We start from the raw sequence: 21052 nt of genomic DNA on the forward strand, positions 1-21052 counted from the left end.
GAGATGTTATTTAAATACCTGAAGGCACTTGTTCATGTGTTTTGCATGTTGCAAAAGTACTGACGGTCATCTGGGACTCGGTAATTAGTAACCATGGTAACTAAACACACAGATTCAAAGGATGTTGGACTCAAGGACTGACTGGGGCCACGTGGCCAGGACAGTGATCTAGAAGGCACCCTGGAAGAGGGCCAGTCACTCAAGCCTGCAGGTAGGCTGCAGAGTAAAGGCACCTCAGGGCGAGGGCGCAACGCACAGCGTCGGCGACACTGCAGTCAACTCTGTGGAGACAGGTGGCGCCGTTGATCACGGTGATCGTCTCTCGGTGCACGCAAATGTCGGCTCCTCAGAGCACACCTGACACTAACCTGACGCTACGCGCCAACGCACTTCACTCAAAACCTAAATAAAAGTGGCCTGGATCTGAGGTTCCACAAAACCGGTCCCTGGCCCTGTTACCTGCACCGGAGACACATCAGCTGTGCAGACAGACAGCTAGAAACAGAGGCGGCTGGAAGGGGCCAGAGCCCACTGTCCAGGGAGACCTGGACTTGTCCTCCTCTGCTCCACGCCAGTGACCTTCTGGCCTGACTGAGGGCAGGGACCTTTCTGCCCAGAGCTTAGCAAGCCAGCAGTGCTTGTAAAGAAAACGGACTGGGAACCTGAATAAATCTCCGGGGGTCTTCTGTAAAGACCCTTTAGAATGAGTAGATATGTGTGTGTGTGTGGTGTGTGTGTAAAGACCCTTGTAGAATGAACAGGGGTGTGTATGTGTGTGTAAAGATCCTTGTAGAACGAGTAGACCCTTGTAGAATAAGTGGGGATGGGTGTGTGTAAAGACCCTTGTAGAATGAGTGGGGGCGGATGTGTGTGGGTGTGCATGCATGCACACGCCCACGGTCGAGGGTGAGGTGGTGTCTGGACCTGCAGTCTCCCAGCAGGTGCTCAGGATGAAGACACACGTTCTCCTTGTTACCACCGTTCACTTCTGCACCTCTTGTCGACACCACACTCTGCCCGTCACCCGGGATCTCAGTCATTCCTACTAGATCCATCTGTCAGGGCAGCCTCCCAGTCCGCCTGCAAGCTCCCCCTCCCTCTCCTCGATTCTAGTCCCCTGAGCCACAGCCTTCCTGAGCTGCGGCTTCCTGCCTGCTCAGTGGGGATAATAACAGGGCTGTGAGCTGCCAGGCACCTTATACCCCAGCGTGCCAAGCACACAGTGCATGAGCCTTCCACACCCACAAACCACCACCCGTGGCAGCTTCCATCTCATGTCAGGTGCTTCAGGAGCGCAGGCTATGAACGTTCCATTGCTCTTTAACCAGTGCACTTAGTACATTAGTGTTCTTTCTTGAGATGAGAGAGACCTTCAGTACCACCGTCAGTAAGTAATGCCACCTTCACCATTGACATCAAGCTGCTGTACTGTGTATGTGACAGTCTCTTAGCACACATTACAGAACACAGGTTCCCCTCTCACTCCTAAAGAAATGTCCAGTGACAACTTCATGATGTCTCCACTTCAAAGAATGGATTCAGTGAACAGAATGGGCCTCTGGGCACCAGAACAGCGCCAGGCAGAAGACTAGGACCAACTATTAATATATTAAGCTTGAAAAGAGTCAAGAGATATGTAACACCCCTGCTACTGTCCACCTACACGAAGGGCTAGGAGACACTTTTTTAAAACTACAACTATAAAATATTCTGTATATTCCTCAATAGTTCTGTAGAAAGAAATACAAGGTTTGGTAAACAGCAAACCTGATGAGTACTGATGACTCAATACAGACTTTAAGTAAAGGCACAATTTCAAAAAGTAAAAGACAAATGCTATTCCGTAGAAAGAGCTGGAGGAAGCGAAACACAGTCTTTGTTTAAAAAAAAATACAAATTTGTTTTTCTTAGCCTTTAGAAAGCATCAGTTGGAAAGAAAAGCTATTATGATCCGACCACTCAGGATTACAAATGGGCTACAATTTTTCTAGTGGTTTCTTTTAGACAGAATTATAAATACCAGGTGAAACTATATTTCCAACAAACATGAAAGTAAATCAAAGAAGACTACAAATCCCAAGCACATTTTGAAAACAGTGGCAGGCGATTATAAAATCTAGGACATGACTTAGCAACTGAACAAAAAAGATCATATTCAAAACCAAACTTCCCTATGAGGCTTTTGTTCCTCACAGGTTCCCAGATGGCTGAGGAATCCTGAATGAACGCACCTGCCCAAGGAGCATGTGAAAGACAAGCTTGTAGAACTTTCCATTTAAAATATAAAAATATTTCCAATCAGGAGCTCCATCAAGGCAGGGCAGCCAGCCCCTCCCTCACTCAGCAGTCCGTGGCAGAGGCTGCCATCTCCCTGCCTTGTGACGACCTCCCCCAGAAGAATAACTAGGCCAGGAAAAGGGCAGAAGTCGGTCTTCCTTTACAGGCAGAAGAACAAGGCTGGGGAGTTGAGGCCTCCTTGTTGGTCAAAGGGTGTGGGGCAAGCCTGTTCCTCCGTACTTCAGTGCCCTTTAATGGCACCATGACAGTTCCAAGGCTGAGGTCACTCCACAGGGAGCCACTGAGACTTAAGACACAGACAGTGGTCTCAGCATCTAAGTCAATAGGTCAGCCATGCAAAAAATCTTACAGATTGCTTAACTTTCACTCCCTGCTTGTAATGTAATTACAAGGCTGAAAGCAATGATGGCAAATACAGACCTGACCTGATCACAGGGCTCTCCAGCTCTGAATTCTGTGATGTATGTGGCGTGATCCAACCAGTCCATGCTAAAGGAAATCAGTCCTGAATAGTGATTGGAACGACTGATGCTGAAGCTGAAGCTCCAATACTTTGGCCACCTCATGTGAAGAACTGACTCATTTGAAAAGACCCTAATGCTGGGAAAGATTGAAGGCAGGAGGAGAAGGGGACGACAGAGGATGAGATGGTTGGATGCCATCACTGACTCGATGGACATGAGTTTGGGTGGGCTCCAGGTGTTGGTGATGGACAGGGAGGCGTGGCGTGCTGCAGTCCAGGGGGTTGCAAAGAGTCGGACACGACTGAGCAATTGAACTGAACCGAACTGATGTGTGTGGTATAACAATTACAGTGAAATGAAGCATACACAAAACTCAACACGCGTCTGTGGGCTCTTGGGGACTGAGGGGACAAGGAGGAACCTTCTAGTTCCAGCATTCACCAGGGCCTGACAACCAACGGTCCCTGCCATTTCTCTATTCCTCTCCAGCAGAGCCCACAGCTCCTCATTTCTTGCATCAATGTATTTCAAAATTAGAATTAAGCTTCTATAAATATAATTTACTCCTAACCATTTTTTTTTAATGGTTTCCAGGACTTCCCTGGGAAGTCTGAGAAGATCCCACATGCCAAGGAGCAGCTAAACTCCTATGTCCCAAACACTGAGCTTGCACCCAAAGCCCGAGAACCACAACTCCAGAGCCCACAGGCTTGGAGCCCGTGAGCTGCACAAGAGAAGCCGCTACAATGAGAAGCTTGAGCATGACTAGAAAGTAGCCCCTGTGTGCAATGAAGACCCAGCACAGCCAACATAAACGAATACATTTGAGAAAACAGGTGCTGGAATATTTCAAAGTAGACTAAGCCTAAGGCTCACTTGAAAAAGAAGGTTTTTTGTTTTTTTTTTAAAGTATCACAGTCCAGCTACACAGAGCAAACATATGATTCAGAACCAATTGCCCTGTGTTGCAAGAGCTCCTCCTGCCTAATCCCCACGAGAGCTTGGGAAGGCAGGAGCTGCGCTCCATGCACACCTTCTTGGCCGGAAGGGAGTGGGGCAGAATCACGGGGAAAAGCCTCAGAAAGAGGCTGGCAGGCTTCTAAGCTTTTCCATTATCCATCCATCCATCCATCTCCTGGAAAAAATACAACTCACTCCTTCTGATATTATCCTAGCTTTAATTACATAAGTACATAAAATTTCTTAAGGACAATAAAGAACATCAGGGAAGGAGTCAGGAAAGAAAGGAGGTAGGGAGGTTGTTACTCTCAAAGTTGCACCTGGGATGTGCTGTGCTTAGTCGCTCAGTAATGTCCAACTCTTGGCGACCCCTGACTATAGCCCACCAGGCTCCTCTGTCCATGGGGATTCTCCAGGCAAGAATACTAAAGTGGGGTGCCACGCCCTCCTCCAGGGAATCTTCCCCACCCAGGGATCAAACCCAGGTCTCCCACATTGTAGCTGGATTCTTTACCTTCTGAGCCACCAGGGAAGCCCTCACCTTGGGTATTCCCATCAAACTCCAACCAAACCATCACCACCAAGACGGGCTGACACCTTTAGGAATTTCCCAAACTTTTAAAAATTACTTTCCCCATTCTTAATTTGGAAATCAATCTAAAATAGTCCAAAGTTGTCCAAGAAACATCTTAATATTTCCAGATGTTATCCAGGAAATAGTCCAGATGTTATACACAGCTTAAGTCTAGCTACTGAACTATAGATATACACACACAACTATAGAAATACACAGACACACAAGTGCACACAGTTATCCCTGGGCACTTTCCCCTTAGGGCGAGGGTCCCCAGCCTCCAGGATCTAATGCCTGATGATCTGAGGGGAAGCTGATGTATAATAAAGAAAAAAAGGTGCATAATAAACATAATGCGCTTGAATCATCCCGAAACTGTCCCCCGACCCTGGTCCGTGGAGAGTGTCTTCCATGGAACCAGTGCCTGGTGCCAAAAAGGCTGAGGACTGCTGCCTTGGGGGACCCTGGTGATGTGGCTGGCACCCCCAAGTAGGGAGACCAAGCTGCCTGGGGCTTGCCCCGGGCTCTGTCCTCTCCTTGTCCTCCTGACTCCTAAGTCTCCTGGGTTCCCACGCCCCCTCCCACTGGCTCACAGCTCCACACCCTGCCTTCCTTATCGCATCCCCTGCGGGCAAGAGATTCGTCTCTTCTCCCACCTTTCCTAACCCCACGGTTGAACTGTCCGCTCCTTCCAAGCTGCGGTTACTAAGCTGACTGGCGGTCAAGTCTCTTCTCCAGTCCTGCGACAAAAGACACTGAAAGCTCGCTCCAAAGCCCCCAGAAAGATCAGCAGTCAGCCTCGGTCTGCTCCCGACAGGTTCCCAATCCCTAAGCAAACATTCGCTCCAGGACTCCCTAACTCTACCTGAGAAACTCTCCAGGAAAGATGGGCATCGCCTAACCATTCTTATCAGGAGACGCAATCAGATCTGTGACTGTGGGAATGTAAACGGAAGAGGATATTAAACCTCAAGGTTCCGTAATGATCCTGATGAGAAAACCCATTCTTCTGACTTCAATTAACAAGCACAGGACAGGTGAGGTGCAGGGACCATCCCTGAAGAGCCAGACCCAGTGAGGGTGGAACCCCCGGGGTCATGCATCACTGAGGGAAGTCAAAAACCTAGCTGGCAAAAGTCTAGCAGCCCGGGACCCAAGGTGGAACTGCGACTTGCTTCTCTATGGACCTGAAACCCATTTCTTTGTGTTCAAGGGGCCGAAATCTTTAATATTTTAAGGATCTCACATGCTGGCAACGTTCCCAGGCAAGGAAATGATCCCTCCCTTCTCCAGTCACCCCTAACTCCCCAACATTACCCATGAAGGTTCCTTCACAAACATGTCCCAGTTAGACGACGACTCCAATGGAGGGCCAATGCTCCCCCATTCTAGAGTAAATACAGAGACCTTAAACCCAGATAGTCTTCAATTAGCAAAATCGGGGAATTTCTTCCATTTCTTCATCTACTCACTCATTCATTCAACAAATACTGAGTATCTATTATCCCAGACACTTGGTAAAAACACCAGAGAATAAGACACAGCCCACTGTGCCCTGGACCTTCATCCCTGTCCTCCACGACCCCCTGACTTGCATGTTGGTCCATGATGGGGACCCAGCCTATCTCCCTGCCTGGAATCTTGCTCTCACACTGCACTCGTCATCCTACAACTAGAGCCATCATTCCAGGATGAGTGGATCCCGTCCTCTCAGTTCAGTTCAGTTGCTCAGTCGTGTCCGACTCTGCAACCCCATGGACTGCAACACGCCAGGTTTTCCTGTCCATCATCAACTCCCGGAACTTGTTCAAACTCATGTCCATTGAGTTAGTGATGCCATCCAACCATCTCATCCTCTGTCATCCCCTTCTCCTCCTGCCTTCAATCTTTCCCAGCATCAGGGTCTTTTCCAATGAGTCAGTTCTTCGCATGAGGTGGCCAAAGTATTGGAGTTTCAGCCTCAGCATCAGTCCTTCCAATGAACACCCAGGACTGATCTCCTTTAGGATGGACTGGTTGGATCTCCTTGCAGTCTGAGGGACTCTCAAGAGTCTTCTCCAACACCACAGTTCAAAAGCATCAATTCTTCGGCGCTCAGCTTTCTTTATGGTCCAATTCTCACATCCATACATGACTACTGGAAAAACCATAGCTTTGACTAGATGGACCTTTGTTGGCAAAGTAATATCTCTGCTTTTTAATATGCTGGTTAGGTTGGTTATAGCTTTTCTTCCAAGGAGCAAGCATCTTCTAATTTCATGGCTGCAGTTACCATCTGCAGTGATTTTAGAGCCCCCCAAAATAAAGTCTCTCACTGTTTCCATTGTTTCCCCATCTATTTGCCATGAAGTGATGGGACTGGACGCCATGATCTTAGTTTTTTGAATGTTGAGTTTTAAGCCTACCCATTCTTTGCCAATCAAGTCAAAACCCACAGCCTGTGAGTTTGACCTCGATGTGGTGAAACAGGGAAGCGCTAACCCTCTGCAGGCTGGCTGAGAGCACTAAAGAAAACAGAAACATTCCGGGCGCTCAGGTTCACCAAACGTCCCCTCAGTGTGTCCCGAAGCTCACAGAAACAACTCCAGAGCCTTTGGCATGGGGGTCACCATTCCAGTCCTGCCCCCACCCGGCTCTCCAGACAGACTCTGCCATTTCATCTCTCCTCTATCCCCCAGTTCCTGTCACCCAATCCTCAACCGCCTGACTTTCTACCTACCCATCCAAGACCAGCTCAAACCGTGCATCTCCCAGGAAGATCTTCCTGGCACCTGGCAAATTGGCACTTACATCGTGATATACAGGAGCCATCATCTTGATTACATGCTGTACCCCTGGTGTTTGAGGGTTTGGACAAAGCTCCTTGGAACCCCTATATCCGCTTAAGTCCTTATGGCTCAGAGATGTCCCCTTACATGGCACATGCATGGCAGGTAGACGACCCCCGTGAGGGTGCCTAGCTTTATTTACTCCCTCATCTGGGGAGCAACTTAATGGGCAAGATCAAGTTCATGCCTTGGCAAAATCATACCGTACAACAGGCAAAGACATAGGCACTAACTCTGAGCATGTTATGGGCTAATTCACTGGACTATTAAACCGTCCACTCTCACTAGGCAGGTCAAAATTGACCTAGTCAACATGTTTATCTCTCAGAATATCACACATTTAATTTTAGGTATTTATTTAAAAAAAAAAAAAAAGAATGAAGCATGGACAAGACAATCTAGAGTGGACTAGATCTGCTTGACCATTTCCCCCCCAGAGTATTAGCTAGTAGTTCAACACCCACCTGGAGAAGAGTTTTTCCAAGGGATAACTCAGTGAGGGTGACGCTCACACACCTGAAAGGGCTGCGGTGGGCAAGAGAGGAGGACCCACGGGCTTTTGTAGGAGAGGATCTCCCTGTCAGAGGGGCTTTTGTGGGGGGAGTCAGCCTACTTCAGGAAAGCGGGTTTCTGGAGCCCATTCACCTCACACAACATGTTGAAGCCACTAAATCCACCAAGCCGAGAGGCAGGCAGACCACACCAGTGAGTGGGAAAACGGGTTTGATGGCATGCTGCTATGGCCTGCTTCCAACACTCCCGCCCCACGTGAAGGAGCGCAGCACCGATGCAGTGTGTTGTTATGGTAAACTGAAGCTGGTCCTAAACTGAGAAACACTGCCAGGCAGTCACACAAGTCTTCATTCATTCATTCATTCATTCAACCAAACATCTGCTGAGGGCTGCCCTGAGAGTGAACCAAGGGCTAAAGGAACAGGCGTGCTACACGACCACGAAGAAATACGACATGTGTGCGTGCGAAGTTACTTCAGTCATGTCCGATTCTGCAACCAGCAAGGCCCCTCTGCCCATGAGATTCTCCAGGCAAGAATACTGGAGAGGGTTGCCATTTCCTCCTCCAGAGGGTATTTCCCACCCAGGGACTGAACCCACGTCTCCTAAGTCTCTCGCACTGGCAGGCGGGTTCTTACCACTGGCACCACCTGGGGATGACAAATGGTATTTGTTTCATTTTTAAGCTAACGATGACCAAGGTTAATGCTGTCTAGAAGGTAGGACGTGTGTTTGGGGAAGTCTTCAGCAAGCCTTCCAGCCGCCTGCCCCACCCCTATCCTTTGATTTGGACCTGGGGTCAGTGCTCTGGGACAGCACTTCAAGCCCTCCCACCCCACAGCGCCTGACTCCCACCCCAAACACTGTCCACACAGAAATCAGGAAATTGCCTTTGCTTGTTATGAAAACAAACACACAAAAGAAAACTAACCACTAAACCAAAATTACGTGTGTTTTAAAAATCAAATGCCATACCCCCAAGCCTTCCCTTCCTCGGGGGCACTCGCTGTTAATGGTCTCACATCTTTTCTTGCAAGAAATCTTTCACAGATGGGGTTACATTCTTCTGGGAGGGCTGTCTTCACAAGAACATCTTCATCCTCACCACTCGTGTGGAAGCTCTTTTTCTTCTTCCTCGGTATTTACAGATGCCGCCTCCTGACCCAAAGCAAGCCAACAAACCACACGTGGGTTGGCTAATTGGCTTATTATGTTTCTGTGGACTTTGACTGCTTCGGTCTTTACAAGTGTATCTTCTGCTGACGGCATCTTTCTAAAGCTCCACTATTTTCTTCGCTTATCCTCAGCTTACCTTTCCTGGCCCATGCTCAAGACAGCAGAATTTTTCCCTGTGTGTGATTAACTTCTCGAGTTTCAGAAACACATTTTCAGTTCTGACATCCGACAGAATCCTCTGCGGGCAGCTGCCTGCTCTGCTTCATGCTATCAACTTGGTTCCTTGCCTCGCAAGCCAAACCGACAGAGCAATTTCCTGTTTACATAACGAGTCCAAACCATTCCTGATCGTTTAATCGACAAAACACTTCCTTCCCTTCAAGAGCAATTATTATTTCTACGGAATGCTCACAGAGCCGTGGACTGCAAAACACCTTCTCCTGCCCACATCCAACCCTGTCTGGTTCCTGAGAAAAAACATGGCCGGCTTAATGAACTGGTCTTGCAATTATCAAAATTACCTTTCTACCTAGAAAAATTAATGTTGGCTGTTTTCAAATTCAAGCACAACTAGAGCTTGGCACCAAGCTAGGTGGTCAGACTCGACAGCCTGTTCCCCAAAGCTTCCTTTTCTGAAGAGAGAGTGGCCTAGGAGCTTATTCCTATCTGACTGGACACCCCAAGGAGCTCTGAGAGCTGGAGAAGGCGGAGCACAGCTGCTGCTCCGGTCATGGGTCCAGAGTGCGTGCTGGCCCGTGGATACACAGTGAACGCCTGATCCAAGGGTACGGACGCAGGCGACGAAATCCTTTAATAATTAGAGTGAAACTGTTAATATTGCACAGTCTGTGACAGTTCGGGGACAATTAAGAGAAACTAGTAATGGTGCTTTCAACCTCACAACTTCAGTTCTCATGGTAATGCCAAGACCATGACTCCTGCATCTTCTTTCCCTGCCGCTCACCTTCTATGACTAAAATAACACTGCAACGAAGCATGTACTGCATCCGTATGATGAATCCTGACGCATTTTGAACACGCATACTGCAGAGAACTCAAAAACCATCAGCAGAATCAAAGCAAACTGTGCAAAAATTAAAAAACATAGATGCCTCAGCAGTAAACAACCCACCTGCCAATGCAGGAGACTCGGGTTTGATCCCTGATCCGGGAAGATCCCACATGCTGTGGAGCAACTAAGCCCGTGGGCCGCAACTATTGAACCTGTGCTCTAGAGACCAGGAGCTGCAGTGACTGAGCCCACGTGCCCCAGGGCCTGTGCTCTGCAACAAGAGAAGTCACGGCAGCGAAGAGCACCGTCCCTAGAGAGCAGACCCCGCTTCCTGCAACTAGAGAAAGCCCGCATAGCAGTGAAGACCCAGTGGAGCCAGAAATGGATAAATAAATACAATTATTAAATATATATATACACAGAGAGAGAGTTATTAAAAGGATCTGGAACTCAGCAGACTCCCACTAAGAGCAGAAGGGTGGCAGTGCGTGTGGAGGACTCACGTGCACTCCCACACATCAGCCCTGACAGCGGACACCCCTCACCTTCAGGTGGCCCTCGGGGGACTGCAGACTGAGCCACTCTCCGGGTCCGGGGGAGGCTCTGTCCCCAACCCATCACTGTGGCCTCAAGGCACCTCCCTGGATGCCACGGGTTTCCCCGCATACCCAGAATTCCTCATCACAAGTGACACCTCATCTACACCCTTGCCTTCCCCTCTGTTTTAGGGCAAAGACATGACTTTTATCTTCTTACTAAAGCTATATCATATAAGCTCCCCCGCCCCCAGCTTTAATCCTCAAGACCCTGGTAGCAGGACAATCTTCTTTATTTCATAGGGAATGCACAGTACCAGGACAGGGCTTACTCTTACATTCAACAACAAAGGTGTCCACTGTTTAGAAACGGATGGTCTTTTGTAAAAGCCCACTTTACGTTAATTAGACAACTATTTATGAAGCCCTCCTGAGCCCCTGAGATGGCACTTCCTGCCAAGTGGGGAGAGAAACACAATTGGCTCACAATTAAGTAATCTGAGTGGAGACAGACCTAAAACTGCCCCAGCACCGTGCACAAGCACCTGGGGCACGGTTCTCACAAATAAACGTAATTGAGGATGACCTGCTGCGAGACGGAAACCGGGGGGCTCCGGGGTAGATCCTGCCTCGTCTCCTGTGTTCCAGGCACATGAGCTCGGGCGTGAGCAGCCTGAACACGCGTGCTCAAGAGCACGGCTCTCACGCACGGTGAGACAGAAGCTGCACACGTGTGTGTGTATGCACGTGCACACACATTTGTGTGTGTAAGCTGTGTGTGTGTGTGTGTGTGTGTGTGTGTGTATTCTCTCCCCCATCCGGCCTATCTTACTTTCTCGAGCACAGACAGGTCTCCCCTAGGACACCCGCACCTATACTCTCACCAAGCACAAATCGCTCCCAGGAGGAGGGGCACCACCACAAAGACGCCTGTGAGGACCCCCGCACCCACACGCGGGGGGCCCCCCGAGCACCAGGCGCCCCCATGAGGGGGGCCCCACTCACCTGCACATGCCGCCGCCTCCCCCGCCCTCCCCCTGCTATTAGGACACCCGTACCCCCAGGCTCGCCCAGCACCAGGTGCCCCCACGAGGAGACCCCCCGCTCACCTGCTGGACGTCCTGCTGGAAGACGCACAGCTGCAGCCGCTGGTGGAGCCGCACCTTGCGGTGCTGCCAGATGTTCTCCAGCTGCCGCTGGTGGTGCAGCACCTCATGGATGACGTCCAGGACGTGGTGCACGGCCTTCGAGTAGTTGGCCGAGGCCGTGAGCGAGTCGGAGCTGCCGGGCGTCAGGGGCCGCTGGAGCTTGTCGAGCAGGGACTTCCCGTCCTGGCTCACCTGCCGGGGGACACACGAGCTATTATAAGCCAGCAACTGCTCCAGAACTGCAGCTCTGCCCAGGCCATGCCGCGGAGCCTGCCCTCCAGAGCACGGCAGGCCTGCACAGACACGTGCTCACCTATACACACCCAACCCAAGTGTAAATCCGAGTTTCACTCAAAGGCACATTTTATAAAGACTAAAATAAAATTTAGAACAAACCCATCAGTTATTCAATGACGTCACTAAAACCAAATGTGGCAAATCACGGAGTTAAAATGAAAGGACTTTTAATTTTCACAAAACACTGTAGTAGATGCTAGTCTTAATAAGCATGGTATTGTGCCTGGTGGCTCAGATGGTAAAGAATTTGCCTGCAATGGGAGAGACCCGGGTTTGATCCCTGGGTTGGGAAGATCGCCTGAAGAAGGGAATGGCACCCCACTCCAGTATTCCTGCCTGAAGAACTCCATGGACGGAGTAGTCTGTCAAGCTACAGTTTACAGGGTCCCAGAGCCTGATACGACTCAATGACTAACACACACAAACATTCTGTCTTAAAGGACATATGCGTGCGTGTCAGGTCACTTCAGTCGTGTCCAATCCTTTGCAACCCCATGGACTGTAGCCCACCAGGTTCCTCTACTGGAGTCGGTTGCCATGTGCCCCTGCAGCGGATCTTCCCAGCCCTGGGACTGCGCCCACGTCTCCTGCACTGTACAGTTTCTTTACTGTTAGCGCCACCAGGAAACCCCAAATGACATACGGGCTGACATACGATTTCACTGCTGGACTATCTGCAAATTGAAATTTAAAAGTAATACGTTTCTTGTGTTATATTAGAGAGAACACAACAATTACAATGGAGCAAATGTTAAAGCTGAATCTTGAAATCTAAGGGGGAATAAAAAAAGACTAATCTAGCACCAGGCAATAAATACGTACTTACACTTTGTGACATAGTTGGATAGCAATTTTACTTCACAAAATAAAAAGAAAACTAAAGTGCCATTTTAATTTAGTTCACTAACTTAAAAGAAGTAATTTTAATTAAATGGCCATCATTTTTAAAGGAGATCTCAGCGCTCTAATATAACAGTGAACTATCCAAGTACAGTTAAATGAAAGCCATCAGACTAACAAAAAAAAATTAAGGAAGGTGTGGGTGGAATACAGAAAGAAAAGCATTATATATTTTTAAACTTAGGAATGATTATGCCAGCTGTGGTAGAAACAGCACGATCAGACTGGACAGAAGGATGGGATGCACATAAAGTATGTGTGATCCGGGCGCTTCTTAAGCCCATCCTCACGACCGGGACCTTTGTGCTCAGATTCTTCGGAAGGTCTCCTTGGGTATCCATGAAAACGAGGAACAAAAGAGGGCCTTGCTAACAGACACAAAACGGGTTCAGGGGCAAAGTCTTACCACAGAGGAGACGGGGACAGTGGGTGAGTGGGACCGGCCAAAGGAAGCCGAAACCTGGGGGCAAGTGAGAGACCTGGGGAATTTTCTAATCTCTTCCTTTAATCCTTTTACAACTGAAATCATGCTGGAACGTGACATGTTTGTTTTCTGATAACCGAACCTGAGACATCTACTGGAAGCGCTGAATCTTCCTTAGGAAGGCTGGTACTATCAGACTTCGCAGATTAAAACTGACCTCGTACATCAAGTTAGCAAAACGGAAGCAGAAACAAAGCAAGCTGACATAACCAAAGGGAACGGGGGAAAAAGACACAACTAAACGACTGCACTGTGTCAGGCACGTGTACAAACAAAAGCAAGGGAAAGGCAAGTCTTCTGAAGAAGGGAGCTGTCCCCGGAGTCACGGACACTTGTGCGGGCACTTCTGATACAATGATTTGGGGGGAGGACATGATGACTACTTTGGGGGAGATTTATTGTGACGGATTCAGAGAAGCAGTCTATTACCGCTGAATCAAACACCACCTTGCTTTTTGTACGGGCTGGCCAAAAAGTTCATTTGGGGAAACCTGCATGAACTTTATGGCCAACCCAATAATCTGAGTTAGGCTTGGTCATATAAATGAGGAGTTTTTTTTCCTTTTCTTTTTTCCACCTGCTCTTAACACACACTGGTTTTTCTAGGAATGCAGTTACCATGCTAATCAAAGGAAGGCATGCTTGATTTTCTCTGAAGCTCTACAGGAGTTGCACTTTATTAATAAAATACCAGTACGATAATACCATTCTCAGTACTTGAGTCACAAATATAACGCACATCCAGTCTGCATCTGTAGCAGCTATATTGACAAAGGTTTTAAATACATGGCCAGCACCTGAATACCCAATTATCTTCTATTTGCATGTATTCAGGTATGTGTAGACTGAAATACATTTTATCATAAATTACCTTTTCTTTTGTCTCTAATTTATATTGTAGCACATATGTAATTTATAAAGACAATTTTTTTCTGAAAATAGATTATTACCCATACATTTTATTTCAGCAGGTATCATAAAATTTCAGTCAAACAATGGGAGTGCAGCATTTCTTAGGACTGAGGACCAATACTCCAAGTTACACATTTCACATCTGTACAGAACCTAGAAAGAATTGCTTACAAATATTCCCCCTGCCTTTTACTCCTTATAAAACACATAAGTCAGGAAACGCTCACCAGAGCATATGACTTGGTAAACACATCCTAAGGCTACAGATCAGAAGCTGTGGGGCAGACACTGACAGCTGCCTCCCAAAGTCCACTAGCTTCTCCCTCACGCCAAACCCCACAGTCAGGAACAGCAATACCCCAGCTCTAAAGCTGCACTTCCTAGACTCGCTTTTAAATAGGAGTGGCCAACATGTGGTAATTAAAACCGTTGAATGGGGCTTCCAAGAAAGCTGTCTAGGAGGTTGAGTATGCTCATTCCCCCTTGAGTATTTCTCTTCCCTGCTCCCAAGAACTTGGTGGAGATGGCTGGGGCTTCAGCAGCTACTGATGACCTTGAGGCAACCTTAAGGATAGTAGCCCACCTGCTAAAAGAGGCAAAGCAAAAAGACAAAAGGATCCAGTGATCCTCTTACTAAGAGACCTACCACACCAGCCCTGGAACGCAAGCCCTGGGACTTCCCCACTGGCAAAAAGTCAACCTCTACCTTAAGCCACTGTTCCAATCTTAAACCACAATACAGAATGACCAACGGGTTCCCAGCTCTTACCATGTTTCCAAAGGCATCCATGCAACACCACTAATATGCTACTACTGAGAATAAACGATGCAAGGAAGAATATTCCATCTAATCTTTCTTGATATCTGTGCAACTGTTTGACAGAGCTCAAGAGCAGGAATCATTACTGGGTTAGAACAACATGCCTGCTCAGGCTGGAGGGGCAGCAGGAAATGACTGAGTACGTGAGCATATAATCGCACCTTAACATAAGGGGACGCATCAAGCAAAGCTCTTTCTTCTGGGAGCTGTAAGCAGAGATTAAACCGTCTCTGTCGGTGCTACTGCTATACTGTCACTGGGGGTAGAGAGTATGGCAGCAGAAGTGGCCAGAAAAATTCCAGGCAGGAGAATATCTGTTGTATCGAAACTGGACCCCGTGGTACTTGAAGTGAGTGCTCCCATGTAGCACCTCTCCAATAAAACTTTCAGAAAGAACTGGACTTTATTTCAGTGTGTTGTTCACAGATGTGTCAATTTAAAACGTGTTATTTAAGCACATGAAAGATATCATGTAACATTTTAGTAGCTTCTGGCAAAATGTCTTTGTCTTTTTTAAGTACAGAAGAACTATATGGGGAAAAATGTTAGAATTTTATAAAGGAGACTGTTCTACTGTACAGAAACAAAAGATTTTTAAATGGTACAGAATAACCAGCAGAAAACAAATTTTTAAATTTAACTCATTTCATATTTTTAATAAAATAAAAAATTGAAAATAGCGGCCAAATTATTCACATATAATGTAAGTACTAAAACAATTAGTATATATGAGTTTATGGTATATGATACAGTTCTGAATTTTTAAACTATAGAACCAGGTGAATTAATTTACTTAAGTTGTATGTTTTGTCTAAAAATGTGTTGTCAGCTTTCAGGCAGTCAAACCTTGTCCCACAAAGGGACAGATCAGATCAGTCGCTCAGTCGTGTCTGACTCTTTGCAACCCCATGAACTGCAGCACGCCAGGCCTCCCTGTCCATCACCAACTCCCGGAGTTCACTCAGACTCAAGTCCATCGAGTCAGTGATGCCATCCAGCCATCTCATCCTCTGTCGTCCCCTTCTCCTCCTGCCCCCAATCCCTCCCAGCATCAGTCTTTTCCAATGAGTCAACTCTTCACATGAGGTGGCCAAAGTACTGGAGTTTCAGCTTTAGCATCATTCCTTCCAAAGAAATCCCAGGGCTGATCTCCTTCAGAATGGACTGCTTGGATCTCCTTGCAGTCCAAGAGACTCTCAAGAGTCTTCTCCAACACCACAGTTTAAAAGCATCAATTCTTTGGCACTCAGCTTTCTTCACAGTCCAACTCTCACATCCGTACATGACCACAGGAAAAACCATAGCCTTGACTAGATGGACCTTTGGTGGCAAAGTAATGTCTCTGCTTTTGAATATGCTATCTAGGTTGGTCATAACTTTCCTTCCAAGGAGTAAGCGTCTTTTAATTTCATGGCTGCAGTCATCATCTGCAGTGATTTTGGAGCCCCCAAAAATAAAGTCTGACACTGTTTCCCCATCTATTTCTCATGAAGTGGTGGGACCGGATGCCGTTATCTTCGTTTTCTGAATGTTGAGCTTTAAGCCAACTTTTTCACTCTCCTCTTTCACTTTCATCAACAGGATTTTTAGTTCCTCTTCACTTTCTGCCATAAGGGTGGTGTCATCTGAATATCTGAGGTTATTGATATTTCTCCCGGCAGTCTTGATTCCAGTTTGTGTTTCTTCCAGTCCAGCGTTTCTCATGATGTACTCTGCATAGAAGTTAAATAAGCAGGGTGACAATATACAGCATCGACGAACTCCTTTTCCTATCTGGAACCAGTCTGTTGTTCCATGTCCAGTTCTAACTGTTGCTTCCTGACCTGCATACAGATTTCTCAAGAGGCAGATCAGGTGGTCTGGTATTCCCATCTCTTTCAGAATTTTCCACAGTTTATTGTGATCCACACAGTCAAAGGCTTTGGCATAGTCAATAAAGCAGAAATAGATGCTTTTCTGGAACTCTCTTGCTTTTTCTATGATTCAGAGGATGTTGGCAATTGATCTCTGGTTCCTCTGCCTTTTCTAAAACCAGTTTGAACATCAGGAAGTTCACGGTTCACATATTGCTAAAGCCTGGCTTGGAGAATTTTGAGCATGACTTTACTAGCGTGTGAGATGAGTGCAATTGTGCGGTAGTTTGAGCATTCTTTGGCATTGCCTTTCTTTGGGGTTAGAATGAAAACTGCCCTTTTCCAGTCCTGTGGCCACTGCTGAGTTTTCCAAATGTGCTGGCATATTGAGTGCAGCACTTTCACAGCATCATCTTTCCGGATTTGGAATAGCCCAACTGGAATTCCATCACCTCCACTAGCTTTGTTTGTAGTGATGCTTTCTAAGGGCCACTTGACTTCACATTCCAGGATGTCTGGCTCTAGGTCAGTGATCACACCATCGTGATTATCTGGGTCGTGAAGATCTTTTTTGTACAGTTATTCTGTGTATTCTTGCCACCTCTTCTTAATATCTTCTGCTTCTGTTAGGTCCATACCATTTCTGTCCTTTATCGAGCTCATCTTTGCATGAAATGTTCCTTTGGTATCTCTGATTTTCTTGAAGAGATCCCTAGTCTTTCCCATTCTGTTGTTTTCCTCTATTTCTTTGCATTGATTGCTGAAGAAGGCTTTCTTATCTCTTCTTGCTATTCTTTGGAACTCTGCATTCAGATGTTTATATCTTTCCTTTTGAAAAATTATAGCAGGTTAAGCCCTGCTTTTTGATAGTAAATGTTGATTTTCATCTTTTACAGGTATTGTCCCACAAATCAACATTTACTATCAAAAAGCAGGGCTTAACCTGCTATAATTTTTCAAAAGATCAAGCTGGCTCATTTTTTCACATTCTGCTCTTTGTTTTTCTTGGAATATAGTACTTGGTGACGTGAAGGGCAGTGGAAGTTACATTTTACAAAAAGTAACATTTTATAAATATACAAACTAATACACTCTAATACCTAAATGAGTTAGGAAAAATGCAAGTGCTAAATAAAGCAAAAAAGGAGTTGAAGGTTAAAATTTTACCATATCATGGGTATGTTTGTCCTTAACATTTAAGAGGAAACTTAACTTTTTAAAATCAAGAACAGTGGTCTGGTTCTTGATTATTTACTTTTAATCAAAACTGCACGTAAGATCTGTAACTTGGGTTCCTGTGCACCACCCTCTGAAAAGCTCCGCCAAACCTCAGAGGCTTGCCTATTCTTATTCCAGTACATGGGTCTCTACACTTCTCACTAAATCTGGTTAGAGCTCAGCGTCGCCAGCAGGAGTCCCCTTCACTCGCATGCAAACTGCTGCTCTGATCTAAAGAAAGAGATCATACCTGGAGATCACTGCCGGTGGCTCCAAAACCCGACAAACCAAGAGCCAAGTGTGACCTGTGACAGGTCAGTGAGGCCTGAGTGTGGCGCCGTCAGGTCCCCAGTGCTAGGACAGAATTTCCACGATGTGACCAAAGTGCACAAAACACACAAGCTGCGTATACTTGGCATGTTGTAAAGAAACAGTGATTCATCTTCAAAACTTTTATGCATCGACTCAAACCAGCATCATCTACGGCACTTCCTTCACAGGGTGTGTCTCACCAACAGGGCACAGCCCTCCATGCTGAGCCTGGAGGGTCTCCCAGCCCCACAGCCCTCTCCAGCATGCATGGCCTTATCCTCAAATCATTACAACATTACAACATTACAGCCCCACAACGTGCTCATCCAAGACAAATTTTTAACTGGGGAGTTTACACTGGAGAAACCTTACAGACACCCAGCTCACCAGGCGGTCAAGGTTAGCACCGTCGGTTGCAGGAGGGCTTGGTATCCTGTGCCCCTGGTTTGATGCTTGGCCCAGTCAGCCCACACACGAGGGGTTGAAGGTCATGCTATAGAAGGAAAGGCCTGGAATCTCTGACTGTCAAAGACACGAGACAGCGAAAGACTAAGGAATGTTTCAGTGTGAAGATACGCCCACTGCATGCTTCTGGGGCTGGAAAGAGAGAGACGTGGCTGGGACGGAGGAGACACAGATGGTCCGCTGGACGGATGGCTGTTCGTATCAGTGGTGATGTGGTATCAGGCTGGAGATGGGTTGGGGGCAGGGGGCACAGACAGAGCATAAAACTGGGCAATCTGGTCAAGGCGAGGGGGGAGCTCTCTGCTCTAACACTTTTCTACAGCCTGAAACTATTTCAGATTTTAAAGAATTTAAAGGCAAAAAGAAAAAAGAAATCCCTATTTTGAAAGTCTTCTCTGCCCATCCAGTTCCAATCACCATCGCCTTGAATTTACAGCTCAGCTTCAAACATGTTTTAGGCTAAAAATTGTGGTATGATACAGCTTGAGAAGCTGTTTACTTGCCATCAGATTATTTTAAACTTTAGTGCCAATTTAAGATCTAATGAAACTGCATCATAGGTAAATCGAAGTTCCCATGTCAAGATGACCCTTTTTTTAGAAGGAAGAAGAAACAGTAAGAGATTCTGTGCTTTGCCAGAAGTGCCAAGGGCCACAGGCAGGCTGCCTGGCCACCAGGCTGGAGGATGAGACTGGTCAGGTCAGGCCAGGCCGAGCTAAGTTCCTGTAGGCCAAGACTGCAGCCCAGTCCTGCCAACCACCTGGTGTGAGAACTGTTCAATCCCATGGTAATCTGGAAGCTACCACGGCAATCAAAGCAGCTCCCAAGAAAATCAGTAGTAAGCACAATTTTCTGTGTTACAGGTCAAAATTAGATGTTGCCATGGAGATGGTACACTGGGAGAAAGAACTTTATCCTTTTTGGAACTCACACTTTCCTCATCAATCAATGTGATAAAAAAATTACAGATCTATTCAATTTTCACTTTTACTCTTAAAAAAGCTATCACTTACTTATACAGTTCCTAATAAACCTGGTGGCTCAGAGGTTAAAGCTTCTGCCTGCAATGCGGGAGACCTGGGTTCGATCCCTGGGTCGGGAAGATGCCCTGGAGAAGGAAATGGCAACCCACTGCAGTATTCTTGCCTGGAGAATCCCATGGATGGAGTAGCTTGCTGGGCTACAGTCCACGGGGTCACAAAGAGTCGGACACGATGGAGTGACTTCACTTTCACTTTCAATAAACACTGGATGCAACGGAATAGTGTTTAAAAGGGATCCTGTTAAGTAAAGACATGTCCAGAGACACAAATACATGGATATCAACTTTCATGGGCAGGAGATCAGACCACGTTCTGAAGCAAATACTGTAGCATACCACATGTCCATTTAATTCACCCACGGACACAACAGGGTCAGGAGAGCTGGGCCCAAGGACGTGAGAAGGACGGCTGCTTGGCAGACGAGGATGTGTCAAGACTGAAAAGCAAACGCCAGACAACTCTGACAGGTGTGGCTGTGGTTCAGGTCAAGGAAGATCTGGATTTAAACACAGTCATCCCTTGGTAATGAGGGAGAATGGTTCTAGGACTCTCCCCACCCATAGACACCAAAGTCAGTGGATGCTCAAGTGTCTTGTATAAAACAGCCTAGAACAGCTGGCCCTGCATATCCACATCACACACCCGCGGCTACAGAAGGCTGAGTGTGTTTCCTAAATATCTCCTCTGGGCTCAGCTCTCTGCCAGGTCGGTTGAGGCATTTTCTCCCTGGAGTCTCACGGGAATCTTTCCGATCAGCGTATAGTATGACAGATGCTCACTAGAGATGCAGAAAGCAAGCACATACTGACCTCCTACCCACTCACCACTCACCTCCGGGAACTTAACCAGCATCATAAACAAAAGGAGACTGGGTCGGAAGGGTCAGATGACCACAACGTGGACAAGACTGACACACCCGGACCTGGTGTGTATTTGGTGTCATCACTGCATCTAACGTGTGATAAGGCACGGAGGGAGCGCAGCGGTGGCTGAGAACACACGGGCAGCCTCCCTGGGGTCAGTCCCCGCTCCACCTCCTACAGCTGAGGACTGGGCGGAGGTCACTTCGCCTCTGCGCTGTTCCCTCCTCATTTGTAAGAGGGGGCGGGAACAGTCCCAGCCCCAGGGCTGCGGGCATGAAATAAGTGGTTACATCATGGCCTGACAGCAAAGCCTGGCACGGAAGGTGGCAGAAGATAAAGCAGGGACACGTTAAATAATGAGCTTATAGTAATAAAG

General features: G+C 47.1%; 1 protein-coding gene across 9 annotated transcripts in view; it reads right to left on the reverse strand.

Moving 5' to 3' along the window:
* The window catches only part of TRIO (trio Rho guanine nucleotide exchange factor), a 362508-nt gene that overhangs the window by 177346 nt on the left and 164110 nt on the right, over positions 1-21052 (reverse strand). For all 9 annotated transcript variants that reach the window (XM_045163663.1, XM_045163664.1, XM_045163662.1 and 6 more), the window contains one exon: positions 11471-11701. In XM_045163663.1, the coding sequence (XP_045019598.1) occupies positions 11471-11701 (231 nt within the window). The remainder of the gene's footprint in view (positions 1-11470; positions 11702-21052) is intronic.

The sequence above is a fragment of the Bubalus bubalis genome, chromosome 19 (assembly GCF_019923935.1).
Source record: "Bubalus bubalis isolate 160015118507 breed Murrah chromosome 19, NDDB_SH_1, whole genome shotgun sequence".
NCBI lineage: Eukaryota > Metazoa > Chordata > Mammalia > Artiodactyla > Bovidae > Bubalus > Bubalus bubalis.